Source organism: Papilio xuthus, unplaced genomic scaffold, assembly GCF_000836235.2.
Source record: "Papilio xuthus unplaced genomic scaffold, Pxut_1.1 DF824888.1, whole genome shotgun sequence".
NCBI lineage: Eukaryota > Metazoa > Arthropoda > Insecta > Lepidoptera > Papilionidae > Papilio > Papilio xuthus.
The window spans coordinates 2339991-2366428 of NW_013533761.1; the positions used below are offsets into that span (position 1 = coordinate 2339991).

Consider the following 26438-nt stretch of genomic DNA (forward strand, 5'->3'; position numbering starts at 1 on the left):
GACTGGCTATAAATTCTCAATGTGTAGTTAATAGTATCTACCCTTATGTAGCTCCCGAAAAGAATGCCACTGAAATATCACGTTCTTTTCCACCGGCCAAAATGTATCGATAAAATTGGTATGATTTAAAAATGTAATCTAAAAAAGTACAGATCCCTTAAATCTGTACACACAAATTCATTAAATTTTTCCATTCTATTTTTTAAAACAAATTGAAGTCAAAGTTAACGCTAAGTTAACACCAAAACAAATGTCAACCGGCTTTCGCTAACAAAGCTAGCGAGCACAAAACGCGCAATCCGCGAACGCGTTAACGCGGCTTGGCCCCGAGCCAAGACAAAACAACAAGCTCGCACAAGCGGCGCTGAAAAAGCTCCGCTGAAAATCAGCTTATACTAGTTTCACACGAGGGCAAAACTTTGCAGCAGAATGGTAGATAGTGCTGTACCTACTACTATTGTTTGAACCACACATACAGTTTGCTGTTCAGTGTAAGCGATGTGCGTAAAAACAGTAGAAGTACTGCGATGTCTCACTTCTGCCCTCGTGTGAAACTAGCATTAGTTATAACGAACGCGTTGCCCCCGAGGCTTTGATGTAATTTTAAAGAAGCGAAAATTCCATAGCTTCCATTTAAAATGAGGTTTTTTATTTTACCTTTTGTGGGTTTATTTTTAGCACGTGCATGGACATAAACATATTTAAACTGATAAAACAAACACGGCTAAACAATCACGTATATTCGTCCGGTGGCGGCACCGACTAGTTTCGAGCCCATCGGGGGCCCTTCATCAGGATGAGTGGTACTGGTATTATTAGTATAGTGAGCGACGGGCCGCGTCCGCGAAATAATACCAGTACTCATCCTGATGAAGGGCCCCCGATGGGATCGAAACTAGTCGGTGCCGCCACCGGACGAAAATACGTGAGTGTTTAGCCGTGTTTATATATCAGTTTAGTATAATGTCTCACGAAAGTTTGAATAATTGAATAAATATATTTGTTCAAACATGCAAAAATATCAATAATTATTTAGTTTTACCGATCTAATAGCGTTATATAATTTTATAAAAAAAGAAACGCTGCTTTCAGCACGATAATTAGAATCTTACCGCTAATACCTAATAAAGCCAACGTTCCAGATATAACAGACGGCTGTCAATACCACTCGGTCCGATCGCAACGTTCAAAAAGTGAAAGTTGGTCAAATGATCTTTTAGAACAAGTTCCGTTTACGACGCTGCGGTGTCGGAAATTGACTTACGCACGCCTCGTTAACAATGGCGATGATGAATCGATTTAAAAATCCCATAATGCTCTCTCATTGTCATTTTAAATGATCATTTTTAAGCTAGTTAAAAATAACAAAAAAAATTGTTTCTGTGACGGAATTGATTACTTAACGTTGTTCAGACCATTCTTGAAACGCCTCTGACTTATCAATTTCATTATTTACATAGTAAATACTAGCTCTTCGTAAGTTTTATAACGTTCTTATACACGAATATCGTTTGATTAATCTATATCTCATGTACTAAATAACAATCAGCAAATAACAAGATAATAAATTGATCAATTTACCAGAGAATAAGATCCATTATTGAGTTATTAATCGAAGCACAAATAATAATAGAAAGTAAATTAACAAAGACGTCTGTTTATCTTGTCCAAACGTTACTTGGTATAACCAAACGACACACCTCTATTATGTTCAGCATATTTAATCCTCAGGCAATATCTTTGTCTAATAGCGTTCCTTTTAACTTTTGAATGACTAAAAATGGAACAATTTAAAACGAAACATAATTAATATTGTTTTTTTTTAATCGTAAATGAGACTCGATAACTTAAGATTAGTGTGAATATAACTTTTAACAGAACGTTTAGTTTATTCTCCTTTCGATGTGATACAGTAACTTCTGCGATTTAATAATGAATTAAATTTTTCAATTTAAAAAAGACATTATTTTTGTTGTATAAAGATTGATAATTAAGAGTTACGAACATGCAAACACGTCTATTTTTTTTATTTTTGTCTTTTCATTTTAATGATAGACATGCATTATGTAAGACTCCAGTTTTATTGTTTCCGAGTAAATAAATCTACAAATGAAACAAAGTAAGGTTCCCTACCATGGTAGATTAATAATCTAACCATGGATTTCAGAGTCCAAAATCTCCGTTTAAAACATATTATTATCTCTGTATTGTCAAACATAATGAAAGGTATGACAATATGTTTTATACGGGGATTATAGTTTCGGAAAACCACGGTATGTGTCTTGATCAAATGAGAAATCTGTAGACACGTTAAACATGCAAATAGATTATAGGAACAAGATTGTAGTGTATAGGTAAATTATGTTATGATTATTTTACTAGTATAGGTATAAAGCACTATAAATCAAGTGATAAGTTACTGGCCTTTAACAAAAGTAATAAAAAAGACGAAGTAAAGAGATAATGCAGTAGAAAGTTTGATGATGCCCATTGTAAAGACTGTCAATTTTTTATTTGCTTTATCATTTTTATTTTCCGTGTTCGTTTTTTAAACGCCAACATTGAGGTTGAAACCGTAAGAAGTGCGGAGTGTTGCTTTTGAAAATGCTCACCGTATTTCAAGTATTATTTTATAATTTTAAATGCAATTTAACAAACTAAAAAACTTGTAAAAAAAAGATCCGGAGCTGTTATTCCATAACATGGATGAATCTTGATACAGAAGTAGATAATTTTATTTTTGTTGCTTTTTTATTCCGCGCTACCGACGTGGCGGCCACAGACAAGTCTCCTTACAATACGAGACCGCACTTTAACCTCTAATAATGTGTTACATTATACAAAAACTCTTGGCAATTATATTTGGGTTTCAAATAAAATATTCGTAAATCATTTGGCGTATATTTTTATATTTTTGAGTACACATATTCTTTTAGAATAAAAACGTTACTTTATAATTTACACATAATTAGGTTATAATTTAAAACGGCTAATACGAACAAGTATATACAATAAAAACTTCATGATTATATCATTTAATTTTAGACGCAAGGTCGAGTGGCAATTTACTACAATCTAAATCCTATTTATCACATGTTCAAGGAGGATTTTTGTATTATAAAACTTTTTGTCATTCTTGATAGAGTTACCACCTTCGCTTTATCTACCGCTGTGGATATTTAAAACAAAAGAATATCATATATTAATAATTATAAAGTACTCTATTATTTTACAATTAACACTTAAGATTCAAGAGTTCAAACAATTCACGATATAATGACACGCTTAACCAGTTTTTATTTATTTTTTCTATTCATTACTTATCATAAAACTATTACTTACATTATAGTAGACAATGGAAATCATTCTTTAAAAAATAAAGGTATACATTCAACACTTAAAATAAATATTGCCCCTGAGAAACATCCAGGATCAGGCTGGAATTAAGCTGAAGTTTAGAAAACTGGTAACTAATTTTACTATCTTAATTTTAATTCAAGGTCAAATTAAAAAGTATTCCGGACCGACGTAGGAACCACACTTCGGGAAATCAGGTGGAGCTTGTACGAAGTCACTCTCCTCGCCGACTTTTAATACGAAGTCAAGTCCTCTCGTCCAATGAGCTGATCTTTCATCTCTCATCATCCAGTACCCAGGATTATCCGCCTCGAATCTTAGCGCCACGACGCCAAATTTTGGTATAACAATAGTATCTTTAATGACAGGATCGATTAAGTTTGTTGAAATAAATAATGTTCCTTTCTCATTCATTTCTTTGATTTGTTGCTTATCAATACTAGTGTTGAACTCGCGTATACCAACCACATAGAAATTGTACCCATGGAGATGGAATATGTGGTCTGATTCGCCGCCTGCAAGAATGAAAACCAATGTGTTAATTATCTTCGCCATAATAGTTATTGTTTGTTTTTTTAGATGCTTATCTATAGTATGTTTTAAATATAACTATGTATATTTTTTAATTAAAATTACAACTATTAGTTAAATGGAACTTCCCTAAATATTAAACTTGTTACGTCTTGTATATGTTAAACAAAGGGCACGTAATTGCTCTATTATTACCACATAAACCGAAAGGTAGGTGTCGAAATCAGTTATGCTATACATAATATAATTATGTAAGACGAATTTACGTTGCCTTGTGGTCTGACGTGCGAGAGCGTGTAAGGTGTAATTTTTATATAGGGTTTTTATTGATATTATAACTGTCTTGCAGAAATACTTAACCTATACTCATGACTTAATTTTCTTTTTGTATCTCTTATTTATTATATTAGCGTCGGTGGCTCAGGGGTCAAGCACTTGACTTCCAATCTGCAGGTCCTGGGTTCGAATCCCGCCATGTACCTATGTGTTTTTCGATTTCCGATTTACATATGTACATTTATCTGACGTTCTTACGGTGAAGGAAAACATCGTAATGCAACCTGCACATATCTAAAAAGAAATTCAAAGATATGTGTGAACCAACCCGCACTTGGCCAGCATGGTTGACTATGGCCTAATCACCCTTAACGTAGGGTAGGCTCCGAGCCCCTCGGTGGGGACGTATCATGAGCTGATGATGATGATGATGATCTCTTATTATCTACAGAATACGAAATAGACTACCGTGACTTTATTTTAGAATACGACACTACAATTAACTTTTTAATTCCAAATAAACACAACAACACAATCTCTTTGCCAGACTGAACTTAATTGAAATGTTTACATTTAATCCATTAATGCTACAATCAGAAATATAGGGTACAACGGAATGTACTCAAATTTATTATGCAATGCTCACATTGTTTGTGCTAATTAGCAAATGTTTGTCCACACTACAGCAATGTACAGGTGTTTAAATAATATAAGTACTTAAATACTCGTATGTTTCTAAGGTTAGTTCAAACATTACAAGACTTTTGAAAAATCATACTAATCCGACAAAACAATAAGAAAACTCCATCTAAGTTGAAATATAAAGTACTTGGTAAATGGTAGAACAGTAGTAATACAATTTAAAGGAGAAAATGAATCTTAATCGGTAGTAAAATCGTACTCTACCATTAAGTTCCGATCGGATTAGTGTTTAAGAGTAATCGTTTTGTAAATTACTTAAGTTTTCTCAGTTGGTACGTGCTTATTTGAGATTCGAGATTTCTCGACTTATCGTTTCGCATTGAAACGCTCGAATTATCTTCAATTTGTGCAGTTTTCACGCGTTCTCAAAACATCTTAGAAACTTATAAAAACCAATAAGTTTCATTTGGTCATTTGTGTAAAACACATGGCTATAAGCTAATGTACTTTAGTATCACTATAGCGAGCCTCGAGTGACTTTTAGGGATGTCAAAGAAAGTAGTATGTACTACGACTAGACTAGTAACATGACTTCACAAATCCAATAAAGTTAGCTATCAAATGGATAAGAATTCATAATATCAGGGAATTATTTCGATTTCTACAAACTTGTAATACTATTAAATTAGTATTTCTCATGTATTTTCACTCTGGAAATAATATTGTAAAGCTACTTTCTACTGGGAATATTCGTGCGATTTGAAATTAGCCCCTGGGGAAATTGTACACTAACATTTTACTATCCGTGCGCGTAATGTTTTAAAATTGTTTTGAAACTTAAAATTAGTGGAAACAGCAGTCGATTATTAATGTTAGTGGAACAGAGTTTTAGTGTATCTATACGAGTAACGTCAACTCTCAAAAGGAACACTCACTATCAGTATATCGTGGATTTTTTCATTTAACATTTTTACATAATATCTCTTACATCTAGAGCTTCATAGAATAAGTGCTTTACAATCATTATTTATCTATTCATAACTGTTTAAAGCTGAGGTTTATTAATGTACCAATAATTGAAACATACAGTATGTATCATTACTACGCGAAAATAAAATCAATGAACTGTCCGCATTTCGCATCCGCGCAATAAATACTTATGTCGCAACCGGACAAGTCATCACGAGAAAGTTAACATTCAAGTACTTGACACAGGTCACAGCGAAATACCTATAAGCTTACCAAAGGTCGTATGATAATTATATACACATATAAACCTACATATAATAAATACATGTACTATGTAGCTCAGCATCAATTCAGCGATGTTATTTCTCAGTCACGTCCCTTCCATACAAACTTTAGATTGCAATTTCGTGAGTAGATTTTAAATCTTTACATCCTAATCCGGAAGAAGCTTTCCATTAAAACTTTATTTTATTTGATTCTACTTGACGTTTTTGCCTTTTATTCTAAACTTACTCTTTACTTAATTTTTTTTAACAAGCTGACTACACCTTCTCACCTAATTATCACATTAAGGATCCGTGTACTTCTTTTTTCAAGAAATCAATCAGGCGTTATGAGTATATTAATTTTAACTTGTCATTACTATAAATTGTTTGTAGTTAGAGTAATAACATATCTATTATTATATTATTAAAAAGATTAGTAATGATAATAAATTACATAACTTTGTAAAAAAAGAAAAGTCGTTTACATTGCGACATCGCACGAGTTAATTTCACGGTTATGGTCAACTTCGTAAAAGTTAAATTATCAATTCGAAATTTGTATTTGTCATAACATAAACTTTTATTTTTATTTAACTTTTTTTTACAAACAGTGCAGTGAATGGATATTGAAATTGAATATTACCCAACTCTCACTTTCATATAATAAACATATTGGCAGCATTACTTGTAGAGGTTGAAGTATCGAATTGCCGTAAAAAAAATTGAAGATAGAATCGCATTTTATAAAACGCTATGTGTTTTATTTTATCCGTATCTTAATAAAAATCTGAAATAAAATAACAGAATACGAAGCATTAATAATAACGTATTTTATTTAGTCTAATTAGTAGTTTTATTCACCACAATTAAAAATAAATATAAAAGATATTATAGTGCATATTTTTAAATGGCATTTATTTGCAGTTTAGAATTATCTTGCAAAACTACTAAAGTAAGTAATTTCGTCTTATTGTTTTTATTTCTGTTATTTTGTTTAAAAATTACCATAACTTACATCGCATACTCACTTTATTTGCAAATTTTTGAAAAAACGAATCTAATAATAGTTGTAAAATAACCTAACAGCAAAAAAACAGATAATTTAGAGGAATAGTAAAAGTTTTGTTGTAACTTCACAAAGACAACGGATATTTACAATAACATTTGAACCTATAAGCAAAGCGGACACCAACACATTAGTCAATAGACTTAGTTACACAAGTGCCGATGAGAATATTGACACCAACAGACATCTTCCGTCAGGCAAAGTACTAGGAAAACATATGTTGCAGAACTTTCAACAGAATACCGTCAATGCCTTTTATCTGTAAGACAAATAGCTCGTTTGCTATACGAATAAAAATTCCTATCTTACTTCTTACGAATAATATAAATGCGAATGTTTAGATATATGGATGTTGAAGATATATCTTGAGCGGCTCAATGGATCTCTATGAAATTTGACATACATACGAGTATAACATATAGTCTGGAAGAACCCTTAGGCTGCTAATTTTTTCTTAGACCGTGCGGAGGGAGTCGTAGGCGACAGTGTGATTTATAAAATCAATACTCTAGTAAGAAAATTATCAAGTTTTTTTAAATATGGGCTAATTGTTTTTTTATCAAATTCATCTGGTTTTTCTTCAGAGGAGACATAATGACACATTTGTTATTTATTATCGATTATTTTAAAGTACGTTACAGACTATCTTTAACAATTCAAATAAACAACACAGTCCACGTATAAAAATCACAATAATAACCAACACCACTTAAAGACACTTTAAAAGGTGTTGAACAAACTTATTTAGCATGAACAAACACCTTGACAGCGTCTCAAGTCTAAGTCTTCATACGAGCTCTTTGCTAACTAAATAATCTCCATAAAGGTATACTGGAGATGATGAACATACGCATTGGTTAGCGTTATTTTAGAAAATTTGTATTTAAATAAAAATTAAAAAAGAAAACTGTCGGCCGCGACACAGGCCGCGCGGAATTAAAAAAAAATTAATAAGTAGCCTGTGTGTTATACCAGCCGAAGTTCTACGTATATGCCAAATTTCAGCGTGAACCGTGCACCCGTTTTGGATATACTTTCAAACAAACATTGGTATTTATAATATAAAGTAAAATTAGTAAGAATTAATTTATACATAATCTGAATATGTATAATTAAAATAATAAAATACAATAATCTGTATTCCCTTTGTGATTAAAATTCACGCTTTAGCAATGTTCAACACTAACAGTGCGTCCCGGAGGCCTAATTTAGTCCTCTTTACCTTCCCACCCTTTTTATTATAAGGAAAGGATGGGAAGTGGGAGTGGACTTTCCGGATGAGAGGGTGCATGGAAAGGGAAAAATATTTTCTTTCTGTGCATCCTCTCCTCCATCAATTAAAGGTAGGCAACGCACATGCAATTGCCTATGTCTATGGGCAACGGTCACTTCGCTATTTCAGCGATTTCAGGTGGCCGCTCGCTCGTTTACCACCTTAGGATAAAAAAAAATAACAACATAATTAATGTGAATTAAGATATTAGCAACAATAAGCTAATACTTTGAATAATTCTCGATATTAGTACGAAAAGAGGAAATTAAATAACATTTAAAGGATATAGGAAATGCGACCTCTGCAATTGTAAATCATTTAATCTATTATAAAATAGTCGTGAATTATTCATAAGGTCGTATAATTCATTACATTTTGATTATACGTAACATTCCATGACCTCATAAATAATTCATAGGTTGACCGTACGAGAACTTTTGTAACATAAATTTTTATTGTTATTTTATCCTTGTAATGTTAAACTTTTAGCTAAATTTTAAATTCTATTCTCATAAACTTAGTTCAGACATAACTAATTAATCAAACCAAAATAAAAATTATTTTTAAAATGAAACTCACGTTTACTAATAATTTTATGTAAAATATATCTGCTACATCTAAATTCTTAATGTTGTGTATTATGTATAAAGCAGTGGTTCCCAAACTTATTTTGCCTACTGCCCACTTTGAGAATCAATATTTTTTTAGCGCCCCCATATTTTCACTTATTTAAAAACCACTATAACTTCAAATTAAATTAATTAATTATTGTGACCTATATTTGTATATTAACGGAGAATTCTAAACGAAACTTTTACTATAACCCGCAACTTGAGACCTGCAGCGCCCACAAGGGGGCGTTTTCGCCCACTTTGGGAAAGACTGGTATAAAGCATACTGAGAAAATAATGATATGGCAAAGTTCTCACTGCCGAAACATCTATACAAAACATATTGTTATCTCTTTTTTTGTCATTAACGATGAAAGGGATGCCAGTATATTTTTACTCAAGCGTTTCGGCAGTAGAACGGTGTCATAAACATTTCTTACCTTGATCAAACATAACCAACTCAACAGTAGACCTCAAAGGAATGTTCTTAATGTGAACACATTCGTCGTCGTTGGAGCCTCGGGCGCAGATTGCTTCAGAGGCCACGTCACTACCCTGCGTCAGCAGGGGAGATGCAGGGTACGTGAAACGGAAGCCGTCAGTCTGACCCCAACTCTCTGCAACGGAATATGAGGTATTGTATAAATGACATCTGAGAAGTCATCAAGTAAACTTGTTATGAAATACGACCGACAATTGAGGTTACAGTGGTTTACTGTGTATAGCAGAATTTACTGAATTAACATAAAATCAATGCACGAGTAGTATGTCGTAGACCAATGTAACGTCACGAATATAATCGAACTAACCGTGGGTTTCTGGCACCAAGATCCCTGTTCAAAATATATTGATATCATTGTTTTGTCAAAGATAAGGGACGACAGTACATTTTATACAGATATGGTCTCAGAAACAATTGTATACTTTGAAGGTATTTAAAATTGATTGATGGGTACAGAACAGTTAATTAATTTCAGATCTAATAACACGTCAAAATCGCTAAAAATTATGTGTACAATAAAGATTCCAATGCATTAAAACTATGTAATCTAAAATACAAGATGTTCTTGTGTACGTGATAGTATCGTGAGGTGGCATCTTCATTCATTCATGTGTTTATTACGCAATTAAGCACAAATCGTTAATATTCATGACTTGCGGTACGTTGCTTTGAATAAAACGCATACGTGTATTGAAAATTGGGTCAGCATTGACTAACGCATCGGATAATAAACAAGATTGTCCAAATACTTCGTTACTTTCAACATGGCGCCAAATTAAATGAAAAATGTAGTAGATACTCTTTAGTTAAATGACGTTTCCACTGATGAAATAATTTTAAGACAATAAACGTATGAATGTCAATATGTTTTAATAGTGTGTTTCTATAATGGAAATTCACTGTTTATTCAACCACAAAATCCTACGTACCTAACTTGTACAAACAAAACTCACAATTAGATGATAGAACGTATTTAATTCCTTTTCTACGGCGTTCATTAATATAATAAGTTGTAATTTCAAGAGAAACGAGAATCAAATATTTATCTACGATTCGACAAGTCAATATTAAGTCAAATTAATAGTAACAAAATGTTACGTTAAATAAAAATGTCAAAAAAAATAAATTACGCAAAGATTTGATTCGATTTACACCGCGTCACTTATAACTACTTTTGACAAATAAAACTTCAATAACAGAGAGTCGGGAAATAGATTTTCCGTGGCAATTTCCAATTTAAACTTCCAATGCAAAGTTGTGGAACTAAATTGCGTTGGTATTTTATGTCGACCGGATTATGATGTTCTCTCAATATTATCAGAATATCGCTTAGATCCATTTTCATTTATTCACTTGCCTAGTTGTTACCGAGAATATAAAGACTTTCATTTAAACGAATTATGGATACACACGAACACTATACGAATACCACTAAAATTCTAATTTTCATTTGTAGCTTTCAAAACAATAAGAAATTGTTCCATATAACTTTATCGTGGTTCCAATTAATTTATACATATAATTATAACTTATCTAACTTCTTGTTTCTCGTAATTATATAAACAAACGTAATATAAAACGAGGTTTAAACCTGTTTAAACAGTCTATAGTATCATATTTTAATGGTATCACTACATACTATAGAGCGTCGGTGGCTCAGGGACCAAGCACTTGATTTGCAATCTGCAGGTCCTGGGTTCGAATCCCGCCATGTACCAATGTGTTTTTCGATTTCCGATTTACATATGTATGTTTATGAAATTCAAAGATATGTGTGAAGTCAACTAACCCGCACTTGGCCAGCGTGGTTGACTATTGCCTAATTACCCTTAACTTAGGGTAGGCTCCGAGCCCCTCGTTGGTATAGTAAGCTGATAATGATGATGACTACATACTATGTATAATATTAAACGCCCTCACTACTTCTGATAGAATGCGACGAAAGTAAAAAAACAAAAAATGTTGTTGACCTTTGAACAATTTACATTGTTTGTAATTTCACTAAAGTGGTGTTTTAATTTGGTTATATTCTCATACTAACAACAATTTTACACTTAATTAAAACACACAAGAATAAAAGCTACCTTATAAGCTACTATCTGTATAAAGCCGAGGCGTTTATAAGAATAACATTAATTATGATAATAAAAAGTAGATATATGTATACAAAGCACTCTGTGATCTATGCGAGTGAACAACGCCTCCATACTTTCCCCTAATGAAAGGGCACGAGCATACAATAAGACGTACAAGTACTGTTTTAAAGTAAAGGTCGTCGGAGACAAAAATTAAATACGTGTTTAGAAGTGTTTTATGGGAAAAGTTTAATCGAATTCTCAGAATAACGAACCTTATTAAACGGTTTTCTTAACGTAAATTTGTTGAGTAATAAAATTTCTATATGGTTGGTATGCGTTAACTTATATTAGAAGGCTCTATTCAACTAAACTGCTATAGTTTAATTAGTAGTAGTAGTTATAAGTAATTAACATTAATATAGATTGGATTTGATTATTTTAAACTGAAAGTACACATTTTTAGAGGTATCAGATAGTTAACTCGTAAAATCACTCGCCTCTTTTTATCTTCCCGCTATTATTATGTAAAACCATTTGCAGTTGCATAAATAAATATATTATGAACAAGTGTTTTTATTACTATGCAATATTATAAAATAAAATTAAATTAAATGTACGTGGTCCACTCAATACCATTAGTATTAATACCTCGCTCTACTCTAGTCAATTAAATGCATGATAAATCTATCATTATATTCGCAATGTAATTACGACAGTTGTTAATAAGCGGGGTACGTAGAGCTCACAGATTGCGAAGACAGTAGTACAGCTGTCTGCAATCTGTTGACGTCACTAGCGGTTGCAATGCATGCGATTATCTCCAGACGTTATTACTACACTTTCCTTGCGTTCTCTTAAACCACCGTGAAATGAAATATAAAATACACTTATAAAACTCTTGTGGTATAGTCTGTTGTCAATTTCTCGTGTAATTTATGTCCTAACCATAGTGTTTTATTAATTTGATTTCCACAGATTAGTTTGTATATCTTGGGTGTTTAATTATTCCAGTTTCTACAAACATTATTACACACTTTCGAATTATTATAATCAATCAGTAAATAGTTTTTTTGTGTTGTGTTGTACAGAGTGATTAAATATATTAGTTGCATCAATCTCTGAATTGAAAATTTGGCTGGAATTCAAACTTATAGTTGGTAGAGGGTAGAGTATTAAGACATGACATATTATATTTCAAAAACAGTGATTCATACTGCACGGTGCACAAGACACAAAATTACAGTTACAAAATAATCGCGACCTACTTATTGACTTACCTAGTTTGGTTGTTATGTAAGCGTCCTGTACGGTTAGCAAAACGCACTGTGCAACCGAAGGTAAAAAAATATCATGACACCAATTACGTATTATTTGTCGCTTGCTGACTGTACTTACTCGTAAGTTTACGTAGTAGTAGTATTGCAATATACTTTCAAACAATTTAGAAGGACCTTCCATATTTGCATAGCTTCACTTAATTGGTCACAATTCATTGCAATTTTAGTTGACATATTTCATGATTTCAGTAACATTTTGTAAAGTAGGTACTCTAGTTTAAAGTTTCCAAGCTAAAGCTTGAGTAACTCTAATATTAGTAATTTATGTATAGAATTAAAATTACTATAAGCAGCTCTATTAAAAAATAATTGCGAAAATAAAAGGAAGACAAACTTTGTTGTACGTCATCATCATCATCAAAACTTAATTCCTATATTAAAAATAAGAATAATTATTGTAACTAGAGACACATCATGTGATAAACTATTACGAATACAGGCCTTGTTCATCAGCCAAATCGATGAAAACATAAAAATGTTATTACGCTTTTTCCCTCTCAAGGGACAGAAAAATCAAGATAAATGTACGGAACAAAACATTCTATACACCTGTATATTCAATGTAACCAATTTCATTCCCTTTATGGAAAAACTGGAAGGAACAAACATACATTTCCAATATTTTTTCCCAAATATTAAAATTGGGAAAATGTTTGGATTAGAAGTCGTAAATTTATTATCCGTTAAAAAATAGAATAGAATAACAGTCGTCTCGTACTCTCTAACCGCAATCGCCTATTATGATTTCTATTATTTCTTATTATAAAACAAATATTATCGACATTTTTTGTTAGTCCTATACTATGATACTCGTATATTCGTCATTTGCTGTTTCTTGAAATACTATTTTCGCCATAAAAAATCTTGAAAGACAAACTGAGTTTGTCTCAACTAAGTACAATGAAGTGTCATTGACATGAACAAAACTAAGTTCAGTAAAAAAGATGACTTCTCTTAAATGCCTCATTAAGGTAATAATGTTTGTAGCAAGTTGATAGTTTTTTGTTAAAGCTTTATAACAATGACTTGACTGCTTAAAGGCATTACTTATAATTTCTTTGTATTTCAATGCTTTTACCACTTTATCATGTCTTTATCCCAAAGCGGTAAGGTAATGCAATTTTCATACCATTTATACTTGTAATTTTGACTTCTCTTCTATAAAAAACCGTTTATGTCACCGTCTCGTTATAAGTGGTAATGTAACTTTAACTTACCGACTCGTTTAGCTGATATTTGTCTTGTGGAATAGTTGAAAGGCACATAAATAACTTCATCTATAGCCGCAGCGAGCTTGGCCGGAAACTTGCCCGCTGAATGTATTTCATTCAGACACAACACTTTGTCACTGGCACACCTGTCACTATTCACTGTAGTTAGTTCACGATTCACTGGCAGATTAATGTTTTTATTTGTTTTTTGTAGAGTTTTCCTATCCAATGTCTTATACACTAACTCTGCCACACCTTCAAGATTCTCCTGACAAGACTTCTCAGCTACGACTCTCATTTTGTATACTCCGCTAGCTTTATTAGCGTCTACAACGAAGTCAACTCTCTCTCCTCTAGCAAATGTTATAGCGTCAACTTCCACAGGTTTTATACTAGAACCATCTAATGCAATAATTTTAAGAACATGGTCATCAACAGAAAATTTGATGGGACAACTCTTGGATCCTCCACCGTACATAAGACGGAATCTGTATCTCTTCCCATTTTCAACTGCAAATGTAGTTATAGGAGCATTAGAATATTCGGAAGATCTTCCCTTTCCGTTAATTAGTAATGATTCAGCGTTGGGTGTGTTGGGTGTTACTCCAGCTAACGGTCCCATAGAATGTCCCCATTCAGCTACAAAGATCGTATGTTCAGTAGCGTCTACATCATAAAGTTTCCTTAAGGGATCTAGTCGAGGCGACTGACGCACAATAAACGCACCGGCTAGTCCGTCTGCTGCATCTGCTGCAGAATGCGCATGGTACATATGCGTGCCCACAGATGATGCTCGGAACTTATACTGGAACGTTGTATAAGCGGGCTGCGGGCATTGAGTCAACATTGGCGCACCATCCATGAAAGGAGTCTCCCGCTGTGGCTGTCCACGCCAATGTATTGAAAGGGCATGAGCTGGTGCTCGGTGTACCACATCTACGACGAGGATATCGTTCTGACAGACGTGGAAGGATGGAGCGGGAAGTTCTCTGTTGGCAGCCAATACGCCGCGTTCTCGACCATCTGCTGTTATGCACATCGGAGGACAATCTGTACCGTGTGCTTCGGCGCAGTTATTACAAGATCTGGAAATTATAGTTACTTAAGAAATAATTCTACTGCATACAAATGTAAAATGAAATTAACGCTATTTGTTGAAAAGATAACAAATTTCAGGTGCTTACTTGCTGTATGTTTTGTAAACTTCTATGACTAGTTTTACACGACAAATCATCGGCCAATCCAATTCATGGCATTCACGATCACAGTTTTCAAAATATTCCTCTGCAAAGAAAAAATATAATCAGTATGATTTCAGGCATTATCATAACCCAAAATTTAATTGAACAAGATCCTCAGAACCTATTATATGTATAATTAGAGATCAATTGACTTCAGTAGACACAAAAATGTAAGTAGCCGGTCCCAGCTGTTTCGTTTAAAAATATTATTTAAAAATAAATCAGCAAACAGGAAAGGACATATAAAATTTCCATACCTGGCATCGGCGTATAATAAACAACAACAATTACACCGGCCAATATTACAAACAACACGAGTATCCTCTGCAAGGACATCAGCATGTAGTTAGGTTTCACAATCACATCGCGTGGATTGACGCTTTCCTTCTCCATCTTTTATGGTAAACCTTAACTTCAATTCACTAGTTGAGTACAGCCGCGCAATCGCTTACGACATTTTTGAGTTGCACACCGATTCCTTTACAAGATAGTGACGTCAGAGCGTGACGAGGCGACCATGCGAGCCGACCATTGAGTGGCGACTGGTTGCTGGTTGCGGCTTGGACTTGCGATCCGATCCACTATCTGTTTACATTGCAACATCGAGGTGCAACGGCACGGCGGGCGCGGCGCCTGAGGCTAGTATTTTAACGTCGCTACTCGATGCATTAAGAGGGCTCCAATTCGGAAGTAAATTGGCGAGCCCCGCGAACGAACTCTCTCCACATCGTGACGTAAGTTATTGTGCAACTGCAATTAAAAGACAAGTACAGATGGAAATTGTTGTTAACTTGATTGATGCCATAACTGCCATTAGTTACAATCATACATCTGTTATTATTTTACATTAATAATAGTCACTTAAAAACTAACACACATAATGAGCACTTATTAACACTCGGTAGTTTATTTGCCACTTGACCTGATCTTTAGTACATTAATATTTCTTATTTAATGTAAGAAAACTGGAATTTGCTTTTTTCAAATAAAAACATGTTTTATAAATGTGTAACTACCGAAAAAATTAAATCTAAATTCACACCGAAAAAATAGTTAGACAATAGCAATTCGGTTAATTATTTATTCTTACATTCATTACAAAAACAATTTATTCAAAGTTCAAGTTTAGTTACACAACACGAAGTTTTTATCTTCAAATCTCTCCACATTCGTAAAACAGACCACAAAATATATTTCTACACAAACGAGTCCAGTCGGCGACCCGGCCTTGACGCTATCGACATTAGTAACGCCGTACTCTGAATAATTTGCATGTTTTTGCAATTTACGAGCGTCGCTGTGCCGAAACCGTAAACATACACGAATATAAATATTTTTTACTCCTACCTCTCTTTGAATTCGTATTTATATCTTCCTAAAGCTACAGTGATTAAAATCTGTATTTTTAAAGTAATGTTAAGAAGTATGCTAAAAATATGATGGTTATGACAAATTCATAATCGAAAATAAGGAAAGCTCTACACGAACTGCTTAAAGCGTTATATGACGGCGATTTCTAGTGGTAACTGCAAACCTCGCTCCATGTATGGCACGCTTACATTTATACAAAAGCAACCTGCCGCTAAATGGATAGTGGAACTTATTATCAGATAAAATTGACCACTATAGGAAATCATTAGGACGATGTGAATATAGACGTCGAAGGGGTGCAGGTGGGCTGTAGCTATAGGATTTCGGGCAGTCTACACCTCCCCAAATTATAAAAAAATTCCATGTTGCTACTAGGCCAAAAATTTATCTTAGATTTTGTGCTGGCAACGTCTTTGGTACGATCTGTAAATCTGTTCTACTTTTAATGGTACACATAAATAAAAAAAAACTTAATATAACATATTTTATTAATTCACACAACCTTATTGCCTATGATTATTTATGAATGAATTTAATTTGCTACAAAAAGACTCAAGAAAACTATTCTTACATAACATTGTTCACCTACATATTTATACATTACACTCGTAAAGTAATACACCAATTTCTATACTCGACAGTAAAAAATAATATACCAGTAATCATTTTTCGATTTGGATTTGAATCCGTATCACATGGGATTTCATGCGGATAATTACGTAGGTTACAGTAGGTTACGTAGGGACGTTTAGAAGGAAAACTAATGGCTGCCTCCAACTCCCTTTTTACCCATAATGGTAACATAAAGTACATCCGAGGAGATTGTAAAATTATAATAAAAGATAATTTTATAATAATACCAATAATATGTTTATAAAACGCAAACGAGGATACCTTGCATTAATAAGCAAGATGGTTTACATTTTTATGCAAAAGCTTAGTTACTTTTTCAATCGATAACGATTTAAGAACAAGAACCGTAGACAAGATATATCTGTCAACATCAAAAACGTCAAGAACAAGAACTTGAAATGTTTTAAATTGTTTTGAAATGGTCTCTAATATTTTGTGTTAAATAATTATAGTTTTACTGTATAAAATATAAATCAAGTTCGGTTTTTGTAATTCATTTAATAATGGAGATAACAAGAAAGAACTTTGCTGAGGAATTGGAAAACATAACCAATAATTTGAAACGTTCATGTTTTGTTGGATTCGATGCTGAATTTACTGCTTTACTATCAGGAGAGTGTTTTACGTACAGGTGAGAAGATAATACGAACTCCTAGAAGCTCATCAGTGTCAACTTAATCAATGTTTTTTCTTAACTCAAAAAACTAGAAACTAATTGTTTATCGGATGTTAAGTCTTATTCCTGCCTACAATGCCACTTATATTTCATACTTAAACATATTTTATACCATTTTACAGTAATTTATTTATCAATTTAACCTTCTGGTTACAGACTGTTTGACACCAATGAAGAAAGGTATGATAAAATTAAAGATGAAGTTAGCAAAATGATTATATCACAAGTGGGTCTCACAATGTTCCAGTATGACAGAGACACTGATGGGTATAATGCTATAGGGTATACATTTCACTTGTGCCCACAAGTATTGGGAGATATTGACCAATCATTCATATTTCAAGCATCTACACTCAAGTTTCTGTGTAAACATAATTTTAATTTTAATAAGGTAAGCATGAATTGATCCCAATAATGTATCCCATGGGAGATGAGACTCTTTTTATCAAATGGAAGTGTATAGTGAATCACCTAAAAGTAATTTTGCCAATATTTCAACTTGTTTCTTTTTTAATTTCAGTTCATTTATGAGGGTATTCCATATTTATCAAAAGTTGAAGAAGATGAAATCATTCAACAAATAAAAAACAATAATCTTGCTAGCTATCTAACTAGTGCATTAGAAATTGAAGAAGAAAAGGAATTACAATATTATAGCAATAAAGTCAGTGAGTAAGTGAAAGTGTACCTAATTATGAACAAAGGTTCAGTTTTGTACTAGATTAAAAATATAAATCTATGTTGGAAATGTTATGAAAATTTAAATTATATTATGTCAATAGATGGCAGACCGTATTACTAGATCACGGTATTAATTTATTTAGTATATTTATCGACTTGCCGATTGCATTTCATTAAAATTGACTCGCACCAAGATATAACCAGTGTTTTATTGTGATTACTCGATGCATCTCCAGTGAGAAGGAGTCTTTTTGAGACTGCTTTATACTATGATGTCATTTCATTTTGTGTTTTTTTAATGGTTTATTTAATTCCATTAATTTGTAAGATATTGAACAATAATATTTTGCATGTTTTCAGAACAAAAGCATTTTTGTACTCTTTAACTTTTCCACACCAATGGAAGTTCATAATAGGAAATTAGTTCATAATATTTCTAGTCTGATATTAAACTGAAGTTCACAATTGGACGGTTAAAAAACTTAACAACTATATGTTATTCACAATAACATCATAACAAATATGGCTTTTAAAATCAACAGTTTTTTATTGATGTTTTTTTTTCTTTCCAGTTGGCTCCACAGCAGTGAAGATGGAACAATGTATATAGATGTACAGAACCCAATACAAAGATACCTCATACATACAGAGCTTCGGCAAAGGTTCCCCAATATTCTTACAACTGATAGCTTAGGTAATAGCAATAAGGTAATTTTGTAGCTTAAAAATAATAAATAGAAGTATGTATGTATTAAATTTAGATAACCTTATCATTCTTAACTAAAATTAAATATGAATAATTATTAATGAATAGCTATCGACAGCCATTTTTAATTCTTAACTACATACCTGTAAAATTAAAAAAAAACTTAATTATTAGCCTATGCCTTCCCGGATATATTCTACTTCTATGCCAAATTTCAGCAAGATCCATGCAGCCGTACTTTCTATCAAACATCCATCCATACATCCAAACATTTGCATTTATAATATTAGTAACATTACTTTTGTACTTAGAACCAAATGTCAATTAAAAATGACAATTTTATGCTACATTCTACTATAAAATATGGTCAGTACACATGTAATGGAACCTGATAACTTTCTCTCTCTTGTACAAAGATAATGACAGGGATGGCAATAGTATCGTAATATAACTGTCACACAAGTGGAGACTCACCATTAGAGAAGAGGAAAAAACACATTCTATAACATTTTTTTTAACTTATTTTAAATTGTTTTCTTTCTTTTTTTCAGATTCTAATATATCGAGATAAAAGTATAGAAGGTGCTAACAGCGCACCAATGGAGACATTAGAGAAGAATTTAGTTGACAAATTATTAGGATTTTCACACATAATACAATTGTTAGTTCAACACAAAAAACCAATAATCGGTCATAATATATTTATGGATTTATTACTTTTACACAATCAATTTATAGGGCCATTGCCTAAAAAGTATTGTGTTTTTAAAAAGAATATACACAGTATGTTCCCAGTTGTTTATGATACTAAATATATTTCACATGAAATGGGCAAGAAATTAACTTTGGATGAAGTGTGGCAATCAAATATATTACAAGAGTAAGTTCATTTTATCCTTTATTTTATAATAACACTAACTGTCGCCCTCGGGTCCGTCCGCGGTGTTAAAAAAACTTAATTAATAGCCTATATTTCCGTTCAGACTATGTCCTACATCTATGCCGAATTTCAACGAGAACCATGCAGCCGTTCTGGAGATACCTTCTAACAAACATCCATCCGTCCATCCAAACATTTGCATTTACAATATTAGTAAGATTTTATAAATATACTTAAAACTACTAACTACTAAACTATCTCTTAATATCGAATGTCTTTTTTAATATAGAATGAGTAGAAAAGACATTTTTATACAAATGTTTTCAACTCTTTTTTTTACAGTTTATATGAATTTTTCGCTAAAAGAAAATGCAAAAAGCTGCAAAATGGAATAAACTTTATAACGTTAATTGCTCCTTTTAATGTGAACCAATCATATCACGAGGCTGGCTGGGACTCTTACTGTTCAGGTAATAAGGTTGATTGTTGCAAACACGTAAAGGATTACAACTTTATAACATACTAGAATCATCTATTAAAATGTAAATTTATTTAATTTAAATCAAAGATAGCTCAATACATTTTAGATTTAAATAAAAAGTAAATCAATAACTAACAATAACAGCTATTTAATATATTTTATTCTGTATTTTGTATAATATTGTTTGCATGTAAAGTTACTTTTTCTTTATCTGTTGAGAATTAAACCTTTAAAAACATAGAATACTGTATGTAAACAATGCTTTAGTTATTATTTCTAACATTATTAGTTTCAACTAATAACTATTTACTTGATGAAACTTGTTTTATATACATTTTATTTCAAACATACTGTAGTAGAAAGCGATAGTTCCTCAACTCCAAGTATTTTGCACGAGAAGTTGCCAGATCTATGTAGATCCTCGGTAATCCATTATGGAGATTCTAAGTGACAGTTAACCCATTGTCCAGGGTTCTGCTTCATCAGGCTGGGTCATTGGGCGGCTTGCGATAACATGGGAGTATACCGGCCGGTGGGGCCTACAGAGAAACTAGCCGCCCTCGCCCCATACTGCAACAAAGTCAATGTCATACGAGGCGCCACGCCCTACATGGTATATTAATCAAATACTAGCTGTCGCCCGCGACTCCGTACCCGCAAAAATAATCTTAGTAGCCTATGTTTTCTTCCAGGCTACGTTCTACGTGTTTGCCAAATTTTAGCGAGATCTATGCAGCCTTCTAAAGTACAACCATCCATCCATGCATCCAAACATTCGCATTTATAATATTAGTAAGATATTTTAAAGATAACATACGTAAAAAAGCAAAGAAAAAACCGTAATTTCGATGTTTTCCATCACCCTCATCCATCCTCAAACAGTCTTATATAATTAACCTGTCTTTTTTAATGATAAGATTTGCCTAATCAATACCATACGTGTAACTTTAAAAAGAAAATATGGAAGGCAAAGATTATTATATTAAATTCGTCAATTACGTTCCAGAGTCTCGATGAAACGGATCCGCCCACGCATCGTCCCAATTTGTTGCACATCAAATCTCTAAAGGAGCGAATTATGAACATCGATAAGGTAAGCGCAATAATAGTAAATATCTAAAAGATGCTTTCCAGATATCATAATAATTTGCCAGCTAACAACTAATAATAGTTCGAGCAAACGTCGGCGTTCATTTCGACCTTGACGAAACACATTGGCCAATAACTATCACAAAGTTTACACTAAACCTGGCAGGATAAAGACGTTTGAATAAGGAGCTTTGCATCATACTATTTTAGTTGTACCTCGTAAACACGACGCGCACCCTCTAGGGATGCACCTCAACATTAAAATATTGATATCGATTATAATTTCATTCTTTGTTTTTATTATTATATTATATTGTTCAAGATATCGAATACTTTCAAATCGATATTTTCATTAAGAGTTAAATTAATATTATCTATAAATGCTTGTAGTGTAAACAATTTATGTTGACTTTAAGATGTCGGGCACAAAAACAGACAGACATACAGAGACAAAAAAAATGGTTTTACGATATACGCAAATGTATTTGAACTTGTGCACAATTTTTTCGATATTAATTACAGACGCTCCAATTTTATAAATATGTTTAAATGATGCATATCGAATAGTCAAAAGTACATCACTAGTTGTGTCCGCGTTGTCTCAATACTAGCCGCCAATTTTAGCGACCGTATGTTGTTAGGGAACTGTTATGGTAGTATAATTGTCACCCGGGCCGGCGCTGTGCCGTTTCGATGAGTTTTCCAGTTGAGCGCGAGCACAGCGCAATGTTTGGGATGTCTTTGAGTTTTTAACGACACGCCGACACTGTGTTTGACAAACACGCCCGTCAGAGATGCGGCTGACGTTTGGCGACCGGCCAGCGCCCGCTTCACGCACACTAGCGTAAACGAACACCCACACAAATACCGCCAGCATATATTTCCCGTCGCCAGTTAAAACAGATTGATAATGCCCAAGTGTCACACGGATAGAACTTTATTTTAGCGCTGGATTCGTTTTTAAAACGCCACCCGGGTGTTTGATTACTGGAACGTACAGGCAGTCATTTTTCATGCCACTGTCAAGGTCGATTTGAGGTTATGCTATAAATAATATTGGGTTGCGAATGTGATCGAGAGATGTGAAGATGCTCGTTTAGGCCCTTCGTACACAAAGCAAAGTAAATCGTCGATACTAATTTACTCAACGTAATATACATATTGCGTTGAGCGCGCTCCGTACACGTAACTTTAAGTCGTCAAAGCGAATCGTCTATTCGGTCAGTACAAACACAGCGACTACATGTCAACTCTATGCTCTGCCATCTTGAAAATTGCACCGACTTATCTCACGTCGATCTTGACAAACAGGTTGCGCGTGACATTCTTTGGATGACAGATAGAAATGCCGGCGATGCGCGCTGCCTACGAACAATTATGACAATGTCTTGCGTAAGTCGCTTTGCAACTGGTATCACGGAGTTTCGAAGATTTATGGTAACTTGTGTACAAAGGGCCTTATAGATATTGTTAGGAGGCAGGGCCTGGGCGGGGGTGATACAGTAGTGTGCGCTGCAGGTGGCGAGCGCGGTGGCGGGGTGCGGGGCGGCGGACGTGCGCGCGCTGGGCCGCCGCGCCGCTCTGGTCGCCGCTGGCACGCACTTCACGTAAGTATGACGTACGAATACATAATTAATGCAATTTATTCCTTGACGTAAACGAATCAATTTAGAAACGTGTAAATTAAAAAAAGAACAATGAAATGGTTAAACACGTAAGAGTTTCCTTGATGTGGGTATCATAAAACTTGAAATACACTTGACTAGAATTTCGTCAGTAATGCCGGCATTTCAGCTTCACTTGATAATGTCTATCAGGAATTTCTTTCTTTTCTTAAAGACCTATTAACGTGAATACAGATAAGAAAGTTTCTTCCCTAGTTATACTAACACGAATAAATGTGAAAATCGACATTCAACAAATCATCTTAACTTTTCCAGGGCTGATAAAATTCTAAAGAAGTTCAAAGACAGCCGGGATTACAGAGTCTCAACATACAAACCGTACGGGCAGTCCGCAACGCGTCGCCTCGCAATCTGGTAAACACTTATTTTAGACATTTATTTTAGCTTATGGAAATATACTAAGACAATATTGCGTTCGTCTTGGCACAGTACTCATTTTACAATTTATCCTACTTTACTACTATAGAAGATTAAAAAAAACAGATTCTTTAACCTTTATAAGTTAAATGTAACAAATATACATATGTCCTCTCTTTCTTTGGGTTGTCTACTGAAGACTAAATAAGCATTTTGCATCTAAAACATCTTTTAAAAGCCATTAAAATGGCATGACTCTTAAGAAGATTTTTTTTTTAAATACATGAAAAAATTAATGCCCTTGTGGGTCATTCGTGCAATAAAAAAGAACCAAGCGACATTGTATTGTCTTTGTAAAGTCCCAGAGAAATATATTTTTAGAAAGTACTCGACATTGGTACAATCCAATGATATAAATAAAATTCATTCTACATCGGAACATTAAATTTTACGTATTTTAATGTACAAGTGAAATGACAAATTTTACTGCACTTTATGAATTTCATAGCTTTTATTCGATATACGGAGTAACAATTTTAAACAACGCCCACACAAAATTTAAACATAAACAAATTTCGGAACATAATTTATGTATTATGTGTCTTTTACAATTATTGTTTCGAAAGTTTATTGTGACATAATGAAAAATGTTTGTTTTGAAGAAATAAATTCCACGCCTCAACTCAATTGTAATAATCATTGAATTAATATTCCAATGAACTTCTTGGAAGTTGTTACAAGAAGAGTTTTAAATATAAATGTGCAAATATATTATGTTAGGGATAGCAGGCTTCACTATGGTTAGTTTGCATTAAAAGTGATATAGAAATTGGTATTATAACTGAAATGAATGGATCGATTTTGTAAATCAAATATCATTTAACACAGTAAAGGTGGGTTTCTGAGACCTGTGTATAAAACATATCGTCATTACTGACATTATCTTGGGCGATAACAATATGTTTTAAATGGAGATTTTGGTCATAGAAACCCACTTTAAGTGAACACAAGTCATGTACACAAATCAATGTTTTTAAAAAATCACACAAAATAGAAAATAATTGGAATTTAAATATAGAACTGTAATTTTAAAGAATTATCAGAATTTTACACAAAGAGCGAACATCCTTTAACAAACACCACGAATATAAAGCCACAAATGTTCACAGATTCATTCATTCAGTTGTCCGGTCATGTCATTCACTCGGTGACCCGTGTCCAGGTGCATTAGACATTATCATTTTTATAGCAACTTCCAATTTTATTGACAGCGTTCGTTAAAATGCGAAATAATTTGATTTTGCAACTTAATGTTTTAAACGAATATTTATGTTGCAGGAGCGGTGCTTTGATCACGGGAAGCTTGTTAATAATGCTACTACATAAGAAAGTCAAATCGTAAACATACTTGTATCACTTTATTTGTATTTACTGGTCAGTATAATTAAGTGTTAAAAATGAATAAATTAAAAGAAAATTAGGTAGAAGTTTAGTGTTTTTTATTTTACTTTTAATCGCATGTTAGTGTCTGATTTTATATACCACACAAATCTAGTGACAACTAGCTATAAATAAATAAAAAGAAGCATCAGTATGCAAAATGTTTTACATTCAAAAGGTGACTCTTTGAGTCTTTGTTTTTTCTTTCTTTAGAGACGCTGCTGTTGCAGTTAATTCTGTCAGAAAATCTATAAAATCTACATGGGCATAGAAAATGGCATTTAAAAAAGCATGACATGACAGCTATGGTTCGAAAAGTATTTTGTGACGTTGACAGAAGGGCGCTAGTGAGCTGTCAAAATTTAGCTTGAGTTATGGTCTTAACCTTGTCAGTCTATAATATATGGCAGTGTTGCCGTTAAACAATAAATTATGAAAACGGTTACATAAGACATTTCAAACACACCATTGTAATATCTATATCGGTATTTTGATTCACTACATCGGCCGTAAAGAAACCTAAAACCAATAGTCCATTAAAGCTAAAAGAAACCGCTTCAAAGACGAAAGTTGTGGATATACCGCCATCAATCTATCATCGGTGCTCGAGAAATAAAATTCGCGTTAAGTGTTCCCATTCCTCGACGTCGAAACAATAAGTAGGCAAGACATTAGTTATTTCAGCTGAAAGCCGTTTATTTGCGGTGCAGGCGCGGGTGTACGTCGGCTCCATTGAGTGCACGTAATGAAGCGATAAGCAGGAAGTTGCTCCCTCGCCGTGTAGCTATTGTTCTGCTAGTGAGCGGTAAATCACCATAAATCATGCGTGTCAAAATGTTTACCCCGCTACGCCGGCGCGGGCGCATAAGTGAATTCGCCTTTACTCAGTTATTAAACGCAATTGATTCCATTCCAACACAAATGGATTTTATGCAACATTAACATCGGATTCACTCATCACTCTAGATTGTCAGTTTGATACCATGATTTATGATTTACATTGTAATTTTAGACAATTTCATGTATTACGATCCTTACATACCACATAATGTTTCCGTTTTGTAGAACAAAGCACGTAC

The 26438-nt window shown here is 33.3% G+C and overlaps 2 protein-coding genes across 2 annotated transcripts; one reads left to right on the top strand and one right to left on the bottom strand.

Moving 5' to 3' along the window:
• Positions 1-2942: 2942 nt before the first annotated feature.
• LOC106127215 (laccase-2) lies at positions 2943-16621 on the bottom strand. Its single transcript, XM_013325277.1, has 6 exons — positions 16451-16621; positions 15618-16110; positions 15304-15403; positions 14126-15204; positions 9432-9608; positions 2943-3872 (listed from the first exon to the last, which is right to left on the bottom strand). The coding sequence occupies exons 2-6, from the start codon at positions 15751-15753 to the stop codon at positions 3502-3504; spliced, it is 1863 nt and encodes a 620-aa protein (XP_013180731.1). The 5' UTR covers positions 15754-16110; positions 16451-16621; the 3' UTR covers positions 2943-3501.
• Positions 16622-17793: 1172 nt separating this feature from the next.
• LOC106127241 (poly(A)-specific ribonuclease PARN-like domain-containing protein 1) lies at positions 17794-25406 on the top strand. Its single transcript, XM_013325325.1, has 11 exons — positions 17794-17995; positions 18197-18431; positions 18561-18712; positions 19294-19429; positions 19979-20307; positions 20650-20777; positions 21259-21401; positions 21795-21881; positions 23396-23484; positions 23818-23916; positions 25258-25406. Exons 1-11 carry the CDS (start codon positions 17868-17870, stop codon positions 25319-25321), a joined length of 1590 nt encoding a protein of 529 aa, XP_013180779.1. The 5' UTR covers positions 17794-17867; the 3' UTR covers positions 25322-25406.
• The last annotated feature ends 1032 nt before the right edge of the window (positions 25407-26438 follow it).